The sequence below is a fragment of the Malus sylvestris genome, chromosome 11 (assembly GCF_916048215.2).
Source record: "Malus sylvestris chromosome 11, drMalSylv7.2, whole genome shotgun sequence".
Classification (NCBI taxonomy): domain Eukaryota; kingdom Viridiplantae; phylum Streptophyta; class Magnoliopsida; order Rosales; family Rosaceae; genus Malus; species Malus sylvestris.
The window spans coordinates 13,242,505-13,258,015 of NC_062270.1; the positions used below are offsets into that span (position 1 = coordinate 13,242,505).

Genomic DNA, 15,511 nt, shown 5'->3' on the forward strand with positions numbered 1-15,511 from the left:
TAGGACTAAATGCATATTAGTTACAAGATTATATTAGTTTAGATTATGCTTTTCGGCTATATATGCAAAATGAGATTTTTGGAGTGTCAATAACAATTCCCTTTAATAAAGCAAAACAAGAAAATGAGTTTTCTATGATTCATAGAATTTAATTTAGTTTTGCTTTATTAGGTAGTCAAATATTTTAAGTTTTTAGATCTAAACTATATAATATTGTGGGTAATATGCATTTGAATTTTACAAGTCCTCAAAATAAAGACCTTAGGAGAGTAGGACTGTAATGCCACATGTCTGCATGAATGTACATGAGTTACATAGTTTTTACTATTTACCCTCTACGATTTTATTTTTATTGTTGTTTTAACATATTGTAGCGAGCTTCAATCCCTAAAAAAAATTATTTGTGATTTGTGGGACCAACCACATTGTAGCTAGATAATTCAAACCGTTTTTTTTTTAACCGAAACGATAGCATTTTATTGATGATTAATGAGTACACAATCAACTGATAAAGAATCACGGATTAAATTTGGGGGTTCTCAAACCCAAAAGATATTTAAATCAAAATAGAAGGCTAACTTGGCCAATCTATGCGCCAGAGCGTTAGTATCTTTGTTGTCTCCAACCAACGGCCTATAGATGGACTGATCAAGTCTAATAATTGTCATTTTAGTGCTTTTTTTAAAATACGTGTTTGTTATTTTAACTTGTAATTCGTTGTTAAGCTGCAGTAATTAGGGTCATTGTATGGTATACAATTTTCTTGCTTTGTGTCTACATAACGATAATTATATTAAGTTTTGTTCTCTAGTAAGTATAGTTTCTTGGTAGTTAACTTACCATGCTGCATGACCCCTATTTGACGCAAAAAGAGTCGACCCGTGGTGTTTTTTCTGTTTATCCACGCAATATTCAACCGAACAATTTGATTTTCAACGTTTTTGTTCCAGAATAAACTTTGAAGTCAAAGGAAGTTACATATCTGAGATGTGGCAGTTGGTCAAGTCCACTTGTAAAGCGCAGGTTGTTCATCAAATACCGAATTGGAGTACCTACTTCCACGATTTATGAACTGCTTTGACCTCTGCAAGCTCTCCAAAAGTCCATCGCACCAATATATAATGACATTTAGTTGTGTGTGTATGTGTGTGTGTGTGTGTGTCTATATATATCGGGTTTAGGGGTTTAGAGTAGGTTCTCTAAAATTATAAAAGTGATTACTTCACTTGCTTATTGAAACTTACACAACTTCGACGTTTATTGAAAATAACACTAATTAAAGATCATATCACCTAAACATTGATTTGAAGATAGAAAACTTATGGAAAAGGATCCTTTCCGGATAATTTTTCTAAGAATTCTAAGGATCCTGTGATCGTAACCGTTCATCGTACATCATGCGGTTAGTTTTCATTAGATACTATTTATATTACATTTTAAAATAATTTCTGACGCACGATATACGATGAACGGTCAAGATCATAAGATCTCTAAAACCCCAGAAAAATGATCCGACGAAGATCCTTTTCCGAAACCTATAGCCACTTTTCCGGTATCCAATGTTTGGCCACATCAACATCATGTCAATGTAAATAGAAAACATGACCTACGAGCACGCGCGCGCCCGCACACACACATATATACATACATACATATGCATGCCCAATAAAGTTAGAGATATTTTGGACAAAGATGGCTAGTGCAGATTAGTGTTTATTTTTTGTTGGTGGGTTTGCAAGAGGGCTTATAAAGCCAACTTCTTTGTCTTTTTATACAAATAAATATTGATACACATCCTTACTATGGAATAATTGTTAACTAATTAAGCTAAAAAATATTTCATTTCTTTTGCAGAATGTAATATCCAAGTAAAGTTTTTGAAGAAATTACTTGGCTCTTTTCGCAAAACAAGAATTTCCTACCTCAAAAAGTTTTCTTTTTGATGCATGTCATCAAACTGTAATTGAGAGAAACGTAAAAACTCTTACTTCCAAATGAATGAACCAAGTCTTATCCATTTTTGGAGACCTCAAGACAAAAGAATATTGGTTTTAAACCAAAAACTAAGATCGAACAAGATTTCAATAGGTAAACTTGCCCGATACATTTTTCCTGAAAATGTGTAGTTTCAAAGCACGGGGATGCATAACTTCCCACTCTTTCACCTTTTATGCACATCCACAAAGCTCCATCATACTTGGTCAGGATCACAAAGAATGTACATATATACATGTCCAAGCTTTAAGCTATTTTGGGATATTTCTCTCCGAAATCTATGACATAATTATAAGTCCTGTCATGAAGCAAACAAATTAAACAGTTAATTTTTACTTCTCTCAGTGAACAACAATAACTTACAACTAACAATATTTTCTGACACATATGGAAGTTTTTATAATTACATCTATTTGAGGGAAAAGGAGAGAAAGGTCAAAAACCCTATCCCACAAGTTGAACTATTTTTTTTCTTGAGTAAATTGTCGTTTGACCTCTTAAATTATTACTCTAGTTGAATTGACCCCTTGAACTCTCTTTTTTGATAAATTAACCTCCTGAACTATTTGAAATTAGCCAATTAACCTCTCATTGTCAGATTCGATGAAATTTCATCTACCTTGCCATCAAATACTAGCACGTGACCAACTTGTGATTCATTCTTAAGGGTAAAGTTTTGTTAGTATTTGACGGCAAAGTGGATCAAATTTCATAGAATTTGACGGCGAGAGGTTGATTGGCTGATTTCAATTAGTTCAGGGTTAATTTACAAAAAAAAAAAGTATTTGATGGCAAAATGGATCAAATTTCATAGAATCTGACGGCAAGAGGTTAATTGGCTAATTTCAATTAGTTCAGGGTTAATTTACAAAAAAAAAAAAAAAAAAAAAAAAAAAAGTTTATGGCGTCAATTTTTATTGGAATAATAGTTCAGGAGTCAAATATCAATTTACCCTCTTTTCTTTTATTATCTTTATTGTTTTATCCTTTTGTGTATACTTTTTATCTACATGCATAACTTCCCCATCAACCAACTTATCACCTTTGCAATGTGGACCCTATAGATCACTCTATATATACCCAAATGTAATCCCATACTCATTTCATATGCCTACATAACTTCAAAATTCTCTTACCCCACCCCTCTGTTTTTTGCTGCATTTCCTTCTATCCTTTTCTCAATTCAATCTTCATGGCTCCTCTCATCTTCCTAATCCTTCTCTTCCTAATGATTTCTTCAAGTATTGCTCAGGGTCCCCCCTCACCTGGCTATAACCCTAGTTCTAAAATTAGCACTCTAGGGTTTTATCAGGGTTTTAGAACCCTTTGGGGTCCTCAACATCAAAATTTAGACCATGGTACTTTAACACTCTGGCTTGACACTAGCTCAGGTACTCAACCTTGCAAGATTCACTTCATTTCTCATTAGTTTTTCAGCAAAGCTTCATGCTTTTTTATACTTTCATCAAGTGCCTTTGAGTTTTGGTTTGGCTTCTCATCAAATTAGAAGATTTCACTTCATACCTCAATTTTTATTTTATTTTCAGCATATTTTCTTGCTTTTTTGTACTTCAGTTAAGTGTTTTCTGTGCTTATTTTCTCAGATTGTTTTATCCTCTGCTACATTTTTGACATATTTCAGGAAGTGGGTTCAAGTCACTTCATCCGTACCGTTCTGGATATTTTGGTGCAGCCGTTAAGCTCCAACCTGGTTACACTGCTGGAGTAATTACTTCATTCTATGTATGTGAGACGTTGCTTGCATAAGTTCAAAACGATTTCTACACATTTTTTCCCTTCTGTGCATCCTTATTTATATCTGTCACTTACTTTCTCTCATTTATACTATTCGAAGGGTAGAATAAATATGTATGCAGAGGAGGAAATGGGTGTATCGATATCACTTCTCGAGCACAAGTTAATATTGGATTGTTAAATTCTTAGATTGAATACAAAAGTGAAAATTGAGTTTAAGTAACTTTTTTAATTGTTTTAATAGCTCTCTAACAACGAAGAACATCCGGGGAACCATGATGAAATCGATATTGAGTTCCTTGGTACAACTCCTGGTAAGCCCTATACTCTGCAAACCAATGTGTACATGAGAGGAAGTGGAGATGGAAACATCATTGGAAGAGAGAAGAGATTTCATCTCTGGTTTGATCCAACACAGGACTTTCACAACTACGCTATAGTATGGAACCCTACTGAGATCATGTGAGTATAATAGAGTAGTGCCACAAAATTCTTGAATCTTGTACCTTTGTGCATGCATGTCACATGTGTTTTTAGGTATGGTAAACATCAAGCCAAACTATCCAGTGTCTTGTCCACTATAGTTTAGTAGGGGAATCTGTGAACCACAATTATTTCCTCCGATAACTATTTGATTTTTTTGTTTTCAGTTTTCTTTTTCTGTATCATGCATTTTTGCATTTAATAATTTTTTTTACATTTCATGCACAAAAGGTAAAACTAAACTAAATGATTATCAAACTCGGCCCCCTTTACATTCTTGTTTTTGTTTTGGGTAATACTAGATAGACTAATTTGTAGACTAAATTTGTAAACTAAATGATGCGTCACCAATAGAAATAAGCATGTTAATTAATACTTAAGTAATAATTCAATCATCAATTTCCATGTCATTTAGTTTGCAAAATTTAATCTACAAATTTATATAGTCTCCCTAGCATTACCTTTTTGTTTTCCTTTTGGCTTAAAATCTTTCATATTCATTGAGTTTGTTACATCAAATCTAAATTGTTTGATACATATAGTACGAGAATCAATATTAAACTTTGAGGCGGCATAGAATCTCATTTGATATAAATATGTTTTATAGATATTTATATGATGTAATTAATTTGCAGATTCCTGGTGGATGATGTGCCCATAAGAAGGTACCAGAGAGAGAGTTATGCCACATTTCCATTGAGGCCGATGTGGGCATATGCATCGATATGGGATGCATCATCATGGGCCACAGAGGATGGAAAATACAAAGCCGACTACAAGTACCAACCATTTATTGGCAAGTACAACAATTTCAAACTTGGTGGGTGTAAATCCGATAGCCCTACGTCATGCCGACCGCCCTCCGCCTCACCGTCCGGCTCATCGGGGCTTAGTCAGCAGCAGTACTCGGCCATGGAGTGGGTGCAGCGGAACTACTTGGTCTATGACTATTGCTATGATCCAAAGAGAGACCATACACTAACACCCGAATGCTGAGATTAGCTCGGCTTTCGCTTAAGCCTGTAAGGAGCCATTCTTTTTTACCAGTAGATCATAAGCACAAAGGGAAAAATGTGCACATGTGTGAGGAAGAATGGCTCCTTCTGGCTGCATATGGTACCACACAAGTTAATTGAATTGTTGTCGTTTTCAGTTATAAACAGTTGGTTTGGAAATTGTTAGAGGGCCTCCCTTGAGATGGATCCCACCTTGTGAAAGAGTAGTTGAGCATCCAAGGCCCTCTGAATTTGGAGTATTTCATGAATGTACCAAAATATTTATCTGTTAGTGAAAGCATTATTCTGTTTTTTGTTGGTCGACAGAGCGGCATGGTTGTGATTTATGCCACTTTGCATGCAAAAGGATCAAACAGTTGCTCCCTTGTGAGTTGGGACAATTGTCTTTGGATCTTTTTAACCGCTCACTGTCTTAATGAATTACCATTGAACCTCAAAAGGAGCAATTTATACGGAAGGCATGGTGACATTTCGGTTCAATAATATATATTATGTAATGATAATTGAGAATTGAGAATTAAAAGATTTACAAATAATATTTGTATTATTGGACTAGAACATTATTGAGAATGAATGAATTTCATTGATCTGAATACCACAATATATACGGGAGCATTCTCATAGCAAATCTCTAACCTATTAAGGCTCACAATAAAAAAAGGAATTAGAAATTAAATACAAATCTTTTCCTAAACAATTCCAGTGAATTTTTTTTTCCATGATTACAGAGCAGGTTGTCACGTGTGAAGCTTAACGGCCACACACGCTCCATGTCACTTGAGTTGTGTTATCCACATGTTAGGCTTGAAAATTCATCACACGTAAGAAGGTGTGTTGAGAATGAATCCCACATTGATGAGATGATGAACCTTACGAGGTCCTTTTCACATCAATGTGAGATTCATTCTCAACAAACACTATTGTGCGGGTGAACCTTTTCCATAAAAGTCTTTCTCCTAAAAAATACTTTGTATATAATCGAAATTATGTTTACCTAATAGTAGTGCGAGAATGAGGAAATTTGAGACCTTAAAAATAAGGGAAGTAAGGAAAAGAGAATTGGATTCAATGGCCTCCCTAATGGACCTAATTCATAGTTTTTAGGCATTTTATTATGGACCGTAAGTAAAAACTCACACTTTTCTGATTCCATGTGTTAGTAAATACAAGAAAAAGTTGAGAAGTGAAATGACTTTATACTCATATTTTGCTAAATGTATAGAACTCAATAACCAAAATCATTTTAATTCCTATTTTTTGTACCTAAATACCATCCAATGGCAAAGCCAGAAATTTTCATGGGGAGGGATGAAATTTAAAAGCGTAAACGGTTCAAAGAAATGTAGCTTACCTTTCAAATAGTACACAATATTAATGTCGTTCATTATTTATCAATACAAATAAGTTACAATTGTTGCCAATGAAGTTTCATGCTACGAAAATGTCACATCTAGGCCCATTACCAATAAAAGAAAAAACATCTATCCCAATTAAATCTTGAGGATGAAATTTAGCGAAACAAACTTTTTTTTTTGTTGGTCAAAAGATGCAAAATTATTCACCGGGTTCAAACATGCCTTACAAAGAAGCAACTCGGTGTTTACTTCATTGAAGCAATCATTCAATTCTTTGAGTTGCATATGAAGGACCTGAAAATAGAGGTCCACACGATAGTGATGAAAGTTTGCAAGTCTTGGAGCTTTATGCTTTGATTTTCTGGGTATAAAATGCAAATCTTTCATATTAAGAACATTAATATTATTTTTCTCACAAATTTTTATACATTATGAAACAAGTCCTCAAAGTAATCATCTCTCAAGGATTGAAAAAAAAAATGAAATAATTTAAATTCTGGAAAAATAACAAGAATTAAAAAAGACTATTAGTAAGCATCAACCTCTTGTTTTTCTTTTAGTCTAAACAAATGGAAGAGAGGAAAGAGAATTGAAATGGTGGAAACAATAATCAATTAAAACCACACTCCGGTTGGGAAAGAGGTCCACATCAATATAAAATTAAAAAATAAAAAATAAATTAAAGGATCCCACCGCCAAACCGTACCGTTTCATTAAAAGAAACCAAGTTTTATGGCTAATAACCAAAAACAGGCAAACGACGTTGTGTGGTTTGAAACAAAATTAGGTCGTCTTCTTCCCTTGAAAGCATTAAAACCCCAACAGTGCAGCTCACCAACCCCAAATACCAGTGGGTTCAGAAGATCGAAGGAGCGGAATCTTCACTCTCAATGGCGATTTCCAACGACCGTAGGGGCTGCATTTTCTATCGAGGGGAGGGGCTGAACCTGTGCTCCAGCTGTGTTTTCCGACGAGAGGAGGGGCGGCCACCACTTCTCGCCTTCACGTGGCTTCGCCACTGATACCATCCCCCAATAATTTAGAGTATACACCTTATGTGTAAGAAATCCACATAGGAGATTTGAAACAAAATTACGATTTACATCAATATGGTCCCATTTCTAATTACATCAAGATTATAGAAAAAAAAAAAAAAAACTCCACTCCTATTGGATTAGCAGATGGTTAAGTTATGAAAAATATCAGTGTTGATCATAGCCTTATCTTTATTTTATGAAACATTGATGTTAACATATGTGGAAAGTGTGATGACAGTACAAAAATGATTCAAATGATTAAGAAAAAGTGGAAAGAGAAAGGAGATGCATGCATGAGAGTAAGGATTCAGAAGTCTAATATCTTTTTCAATCATCCTAGTAAATCTAAACTCGTGATTAAACAGTATGCATGCATGAGAGTAAAGCTAATTATCGAATGGGACTGGAGAAACAATCACATTACGTGCTAGCTTGGGCCTTAGGGGATTTAGCTTGTTTTCTTTTGGGCCTTTTGGGCTTCCAATAAATTCCATTGAAAACATTGTTAACAGTTCAAGATCTGATGTAATATAACTTGTCAATCAACTTCATCCGACAACTCGTGAATTAATTTGACGTTTTTGAACCTCCTGAAAAATTTATACGATTTTAGTAGATTCAGCTTTTCAGCTTTTCCAATCCAATACGCGATCCATTCTATCCATCTCGAAACATCCACCGTAAAGTCAAAAAAAGGTTGTACCCAGTGCACAAGGCTCCTGTTTTACGCAGAGTCTGAGAGAGGTGAATGTCGGCTAGCCTTACTCCCATTTATAGAGAGGCTGCTCCCAAAACCACCGTAAAGCCAAAAATAAAAAATAAAAATAAAAGAAACTAACAAAGTTTAACGGTCAGACTACAATGTTACGTTTTACTCTGTGAATAGATTTGATACAGTTGGATTTGATCATATTAGACATCAGCAGTTGGATTCAATGAAATTATAAATATAAAAAAAAAGTAAGAGGAATAGCTTTCCAAAACAGCTTGTGTCGATTAAGAGTTTCGTGCTTTTAATCCAAATCATACATATTATAAATTACTATTCAAAAGCTATTTTTGTAAAATATCAATTGAAAGCTTCACCATTTTGTTGTCACACAAGCTATTCCTCTTACCAGCATATGCAACCTACTTTAGCTTCAAACTCTAATCAGATTCCATATTTGATAATTGGAACATAATATACGAACAAAAAAAATTATACTTTAATTATACTTTTTATTTTTTACGATTTATTTTTTCCCTATAAACATACTTTATTAATAAGAACCGTTATTAGCACTCTAAAAATTTCATTATATACTCCTCACATGTGTAATCATAAAAAAAAAAGGCTTATTAGTTGAAATGCCCCATGAAACTGTCATTGAGTCTCACTTTACCCCTTGAAACTGGTTTTGTTTCACTTTAACACCTAAAACTAACATTTTCAACCTTTTTATCTCACTTTACCCACTTCCGTCAATGAACTCTTAAATGTAAAGGTATTTTAGATATTTTAGTTTTTACACATTTATTTACCTCTAGCCTACATACTAAATAAGTCTCAATTTTATTTTTGACAACTATAATTTCAACGCATAAATTTTGGGCTTTTTTTTAAATAAATTATTCAATCAATAGAAAATTTTCAAACAACAAAATCATTGTATCAACCAAAATAAAGGTAACATTTATTCGTAGAGTCATTTCACTTGAAGTGCAAAATAAGATTTATGAAGTGTCAATATCAATTCTCTTATTTATTTAATTTGTTAGCATTGTACAACTTCGTTTCCTAGTTAGTAATATTTCTAGTTTTGGTAACGTGCAATTTATAAACTTTTAATATATCTGACATGTACTAACTTCTTCACACAATTACCTATAAAATTCCAAAATTTATGTTATATAAATGATATTCGACTTAAATTAAAAATCTTCAAGAAAAAAACTTATTTGAATTATTAGTTCTCGTGATGATAGGATAGTTAGAAGATAACTCTTGATATAAAAAAAATTATGATTTAAACCTTTGTGGTGAAGTCTGCTAGTATATTTAGGCCCAAAATAGAAAATTTCGTGAACTTTCCGTTAATTGTTAGCACATAAAGGCTTACAGATGAGACGAAAAAGATAAAGTTAGCCTCACTTTTATCTTTACTTACTAATAGTTAACGGGGAGTTCCGTTTTAGCTTAATATGTGTGGTTTATGTGCTAATAATTAACGGACAGTTGAGATAATTTTTTTATTTTGGAACTAAATCCTAACAAACTTTACCTAGGAGCTTAAATCCTAGTTTTTTTTACCATATCACCAATTACCTTATTACATTGAGACTAATAATCCAATTAAGCCAAAACAAAAAACAATTATAATTTTGTGATCAATTTTTGTTATTAGTTAGAATGTAAAAAAAATATAAAAGGAAAAAATTAGCTTAGTATAGGAAGGAAGGGTAAGTAGTAAGGGCATTATAGAAAAAAATACATATTTTGGGAGTAAAGCTACACTTATCATCACGTATTTTTAACATCTCTTCAATAGAAGTAGTGACCACCAACTCATGTGGATCCTATTTTTATTAGAAATATAGCAAAAATAATTGTATAAATATGTGGTAAGAATAACATTTGTTACAATTGGATTATCGTGATCTATAGTTAGAAATGAAACTTTAAAAAACACATTTAGGAAGTGTGTTTTAGAGTTGGGTTGGAAGAGAACGAAGAAAATTGAGGTTTCATCATAAAATTGACAATATTGAAAATAGCCTAATTTACTAATAAACTCATACATGGTCTTTCATTATATCAATGTAGAATTCATTCTCAACACGCCTCTCACATGCTATAAATTTTCAAGTATAACATGTGAACAATAAAACTAGATGATGTAAAGCACATGTGACCTTTTAGTTTTATACATAAGACAATCTACTTCGAAATCTTAAAAAAATTAAGATTTCATTATAAAACTAATTAACATCATGAAAAATAGTCGAATTTATTTATAAAGGGATGTGATATCCACATACCTCATTTTACTTCTCACACACCTTTTTAATTTTCAGTTGTTAGATCGGATGAATTGAAGAAAATCAATGGACATAAATTATCAAAAAATGTGTGAGAAGTAAAATAAGGTCTGTGAATAACACATCCTTTATAAACTCTTTTAACCTTTATCCTCTAGTCAACGTGGAATTTAATCTAGGTACGTGCATATAAAAAAGGTGTTTTGGGTTGGGTGGGAGGTAATTATATATCGTTGGAAAAGAATGCAGTATGCAATCTGCTGACCATGCCGATGTGATGCCTAAGTAATCTAAGCGATGTGACTATTCATGCAGTAGCCTGAAGATGGTGATGCAATATACTGGCCATGCCGTCATCGATCAGTTCATCAGTACAAACAAAAATTCAATTAAAATTAAATTGCGGTGTATTTATAAATGGGGAGGCCTGGAGCAATTAAAACCCTGTCTCAAAGCTAAAAAGTTATACATAATTTCTTTGAATTAACAGAATGACGAAGAAGAACAATACAAAGCAGTCTGAGTATGCAAACAGTAGCACGATTGGCTACCTTAAAGTGATGCCCTTGAGCAAACCAAAGCTCAATGAGTCCAGAGAAGTTCAGAGCAAAGCTCGATCTTCGTACAAAGATGAATATGGTGGAGTCTCAAGCCATTACAATGAAAATTACAAGGCTGAACAGTTCGTGGACAAGAGCACTGGTCGGTTGGGCTACAAGCAAGAGGCTAAGTTCACCTCTACCGAAAAATATGTGGACAAGGAGCTAGGGTTTACCACCGAGTACCAGACCCAGGTGAAGTTCAAGGAATCTGTTTATCCAAACAAGACTGGATCTTCATCATCCAAGTCCCACTGCAACAACAACAAGAATCGCATCGACTACTATTAGCTTAAGCGTTTCTTGCTTATTTCGATTTCGTGCATGGTGTCTGTTTTACGTAATGAAGTAGTTGTCTATGTCGTATGAATGTTGATGAACTTACTTCTGTCAAGGCTTGTTTATGTTTAGTTACATGGATTAGTATCATGGTATCTGTCAATGTGAAATATGCATGTCTGTCTTATCAATGTTGGGTTGGATGTTGTTTTTGACTTATTTCTAGCTTGTTTAAGGGCTTCCCTTATGAGAAAATTAGGGTTTCATTCATTTTTCACCAAGTTTTTCAAAGGTAAAATTTTGTGGACTAGCTAGTGTCGAAGGCCTTTAACTTTTACACATGTTATAACTGCAATTTATAAACTTGTAACCTTTCCTAGCCATTCCCTTTTTTTTCAATAGAGATTGCCAATTTGCCATGCCCTCTTGAAATCTTAATTACAATGTTTTGGTAAGTTCATACCCGATCCTTTTTGTATAGGGTTTTTCATGTCCAACTGCGCCAGAAAAATTCGTTTGAAACTGGCTCGATTCGTCGGGTGGCAATTGGGTTTCGGTTCTTGAATCTGGGTCAGCCATTTTTTCGAAATTTATTGAAACCTCCATGTACTTTTTTTTTGGGGGGAGGGGAAGCGGGGTGGTTTGCCCATTTAACGAAGGGAAATTGGGCTATGTGGCCATGTCACAAACCACCAACTAAAAATAGCCACTCTTAGATATAGCTTTTTAAGAGCCCTCTTAATGAAAATATCTTATAAGTTAAATGTGTTATAGTCACAACTTTAATATATTTTCATCACGGTATTAATAGGTTATTGGATACAATATTAATACATTATCGACACTATAATAGTCTAAAAAATTAGTTTACATAGAATTGCAATTTTTAGGACTTGTCACTTGAGGGTGTTATCGTCGAGAAGGATAATAAAGATTGCATTTTGAGAGTCCGGCTGGCGCCAACCCGGAGGGTGGGAAACAAAAACATCCAAATTTTGGGCCCATAACCTCTCCAAGGTATATATTTCGGACGTGAGAAAAATGGAATTTTATGATTGGGGGAGGGAATTTGGGTTCTCTCCCCACCCCAGGTGGATCATAGTCCCAAGCCACAAGCTTCGGCATGTGAAGAGGGGGGCATGAACGAGCCCTGCAGACCAGAAGCAGCAGGAGAGAGAGATTGGATGCAGGCGACAGCACGAATCTCATTGCTCCTTGGCCCTGATGATAGAGTCGTTGCCATTCAATGGCTGGCGAGTGCTCTTGATTTGTGATCCGGTGTAGCGTGCCCAGCTACATCAGTTTCTAACAGTTTGGATTCAACAGTCAAAATAATATTATTAATTCAGATCAAATCTCGCACTAAAACTCCTTCAAAACTCTAGAAAGATCCATCCGTTTGTTCACTAACCCATAATTAATGTAAATGAAATCCAACACTAAAACTCTATAAATACTCATCCATCTGTTCACTAACCCATAAATTTTCTCAACAATATTTTTTTTTTCAAAATTTGAATTTTTTTACATAAAAAATGTTCATAAAAGTAGAACAAAATAGATTATACAAAAAATAATTTCAAAACTCTTAGAAAAAAACTTCAATGAAATACAAAAGTTTAACAAACTATAAAGTTAGGGTGGGTATTATAGGTCCCTTATCCTTGGAGAAAAAAAAATGCTTCACCTCATACGTATATGTAAATAAATGAATACGGAGTTAAATTTTGAAATTATAACCTCTTCAGTTGAAGATGGTCTGAGCTCACTTTTCCATTAACAAAATGCCGCTTGACAAAATGCTCACATTTCTTCATTCTATCTCAAAATTAGGCTTCTTTTGCACCTACGACCTCATGGACTCAAGGTTTATGGTTTATCTATCTAGTCCAAAATCAAACACAAAAAAAAATAAAAATAAAAACACATCGACATTAAAAACATGATAATGAATAGTAAATTTGGTAGATGGAATTTCATAATCTTTGTAGGACGAAAATGTTTCAGTACCAAATACGACGAACTCACAAAATTTAAGAGGAAAACTTTTAATCAACTCTTTGGTTCATATCAGATTGTTGATGAACAATCACTAAACGCTCATGATCATATTTGGATAAATGTCGGTTTATAAGATTGCATATTTTGTCAAAGTCGGAGGTAGATGTGTTAGTGATGAAGCAAATGAGTTCTTTTTGTAATAACATTTTTGTGAGGATTGTAATGAATAAGTTCATGAAAATTAATCTTTTGTTTCAACTTTCATAAATGCAAGTGAACTTCCATGTTTCCATTCGGCACCATACCAGTATTTAGTCATTTTAATTTGTTTACTTTATTTAATCTGATGGTAAAAAATAAATATAAATGAATGTACGAGATATTGAAAATGTTGTGAAAATGAAGCTCCCCAAATCTGGTTAGTCTTTTAAAATCAAAGCCAACATTACTAGAAAAAACTGCTTGCATGAGAAAACTTAAGGTGGCGAAGCATATTTCGTCGCCCAAGATTACTTTGCTCAACAAAACAGGTACTTTGTTGCACCAAATGTTCACAGCAAAAAAAAAAAAAAGCCAAAACTTTGCGGGACGAAGCATTTTATCGCTCAATAGTTGTTTGCCCTACGACATAATCTATTTGTTGCGCCAACTCTGAAGAAAAAAAAATCGCAGTAAAATGAAGATTTGGCACATTTTTCGCACAACAAACGAAATCCTTGGGTGGCGAAACCAATCCTTGCCCAAGATGAAGTGCGCGACGAATGACCTTCAAACTTCGTTGTGCAAAGTATCAGAAAGTTAGGTGCGATAACAATGGTAGAAAATCAAAGGAGTGACGAAGATGGAACTTTGGGAGACAAAGGTCTTCATTGAGCAAAGGTTCTCGACTCCAGGTTAAAATTCCAGATTCTCATCATTCTCTCTTAATTATTTGTCTTCCTCATCTTCTTCCTCAATTCCCAACACCCCCCCCCCCCCAAAAAAAAAGCTTCGAAACTTCCTTCTATCCTTTTTTCTACTCTCACTGTCGTTGATCGAATATATCCACAGTAAGTCTCTATGTCTCCTAATTATGAACACAATTTTTTGAGTTATTATATTTACTTTTTCATTGTTTAATTGTGTCTCATATTTGGTGGGTTTGCGAATTTATTGAAATTTCTTAGGTGTCTTGCTTGGTAATTTTCATACAATTATGCTACTACTTCAATTATTTCTCCAAATGACTAGGCATCCGATAGTGCAGCGATTGTAACATGTGACGGATAAGCATCACAGACAGGGAACCAACTTTTGAAATTTACAACTATTTTTTGTTACAAAGTTTGATTGCAAAACTAAAATAAAAGTTGATTATTTTACTTACTTTGTTGTTGTATATCTTAGTTGGTTTTGGACAATATGTATATCAAAGTTTGTAGTTTATGAGAAATTTTAAATTTTTAGGGGAGGTTACGCCGATTTTTTTTGTAGAATTTTATATTTGGTTTTGAACATTTTTTTTTGCTTGCGTGCACATTTCTAAATACAATATAAGAAATATACAATATTAGAAATAATTAAATTAATTATTCTTTTTGTGTTTTAAATACCAAAAAACATTAAATTAATTAAAATATGCAAGATAATAAAAAATTTAATCACTAAAAACTTAAATAAAAAAATTAAAAAATACATTTGCATGACTAAAATATGTCATCACCCAAAATTTAACATTATCACATCTTCCGTTATGTGCAACAAAATATTTATAAATGATAAAACTAAAAAATACTCAAAAAACAAATACGATTGGGCAAAGCTTATTGCGTATTGATTTACCCGACAACAACTTTGCTCGCCCAAAAGATTTTGTACAAAGGGAAGTCTTCGCCTAAGCCTTAACGCGATGAAATCCTGTCGCGGCTTTAATGTTGTTGCGACGAAACTGCTTCATCTCTTAAATCTTAGCATGAAAAAATCCTTTGTAA

At 33.6% G+C, this 15,511-nt stretch overlaps 1 protein-coding gene across 1 annotated transcript; it reads left to right on the top strand.

The window, feature by feature from the left end:
- The first annotated feature begins 3,092 nt into the window (after positions 1-3,092).
- LOC126588900 (xyloglucan endotransglucosylase/hydrolase protein 31-like) lies at positions 3,093-5,540 on the top strand. The gene is made up of 4 exons (XM_050254050.1): positions 3,093-3,386; positions 3,638-3,738; positions 3,995-4,212; positions 4,869-5,540. Exons 1-4 carry the CDS (start codon positions 3,188-3,190, stop codon positions 5,227-5,229), a joined length of 879 nt encoding a protein of 292 aa, XP_050110007.1. The 5' UTR covers positions 3,093-3,187; the 3' UTR covers positions 5,230-5,540.
- The last annotated feature ends 9,971 nt before the right edge of the window (positions 5,541-15,511 follow it).

Bases quoted from the DNA above. Each gene is read 5' to 3' on its own strand.
- LOC126588900 (XM_050254050.1), top strand. From the start codon at position 3,188: ATGGCTCCTCTCATCTTCCTAATCCTTCTCTTCCTAATGATTTCTTCA. The intron at 3,739-3,994 runs GTATGTGAGACG...TTGTTTTAATAG, and splicing joins GAGTAATTACTTCATTCTAT to CTCTCTAACAACGAAGAACA. The intron at 4,213-4,868 runs GTGAGTATAATA...ATTAATTTGCAG, and splicing joins TGGAACCCTACTGAGATCAT to ATTCCTGGTGGATGATGTGC.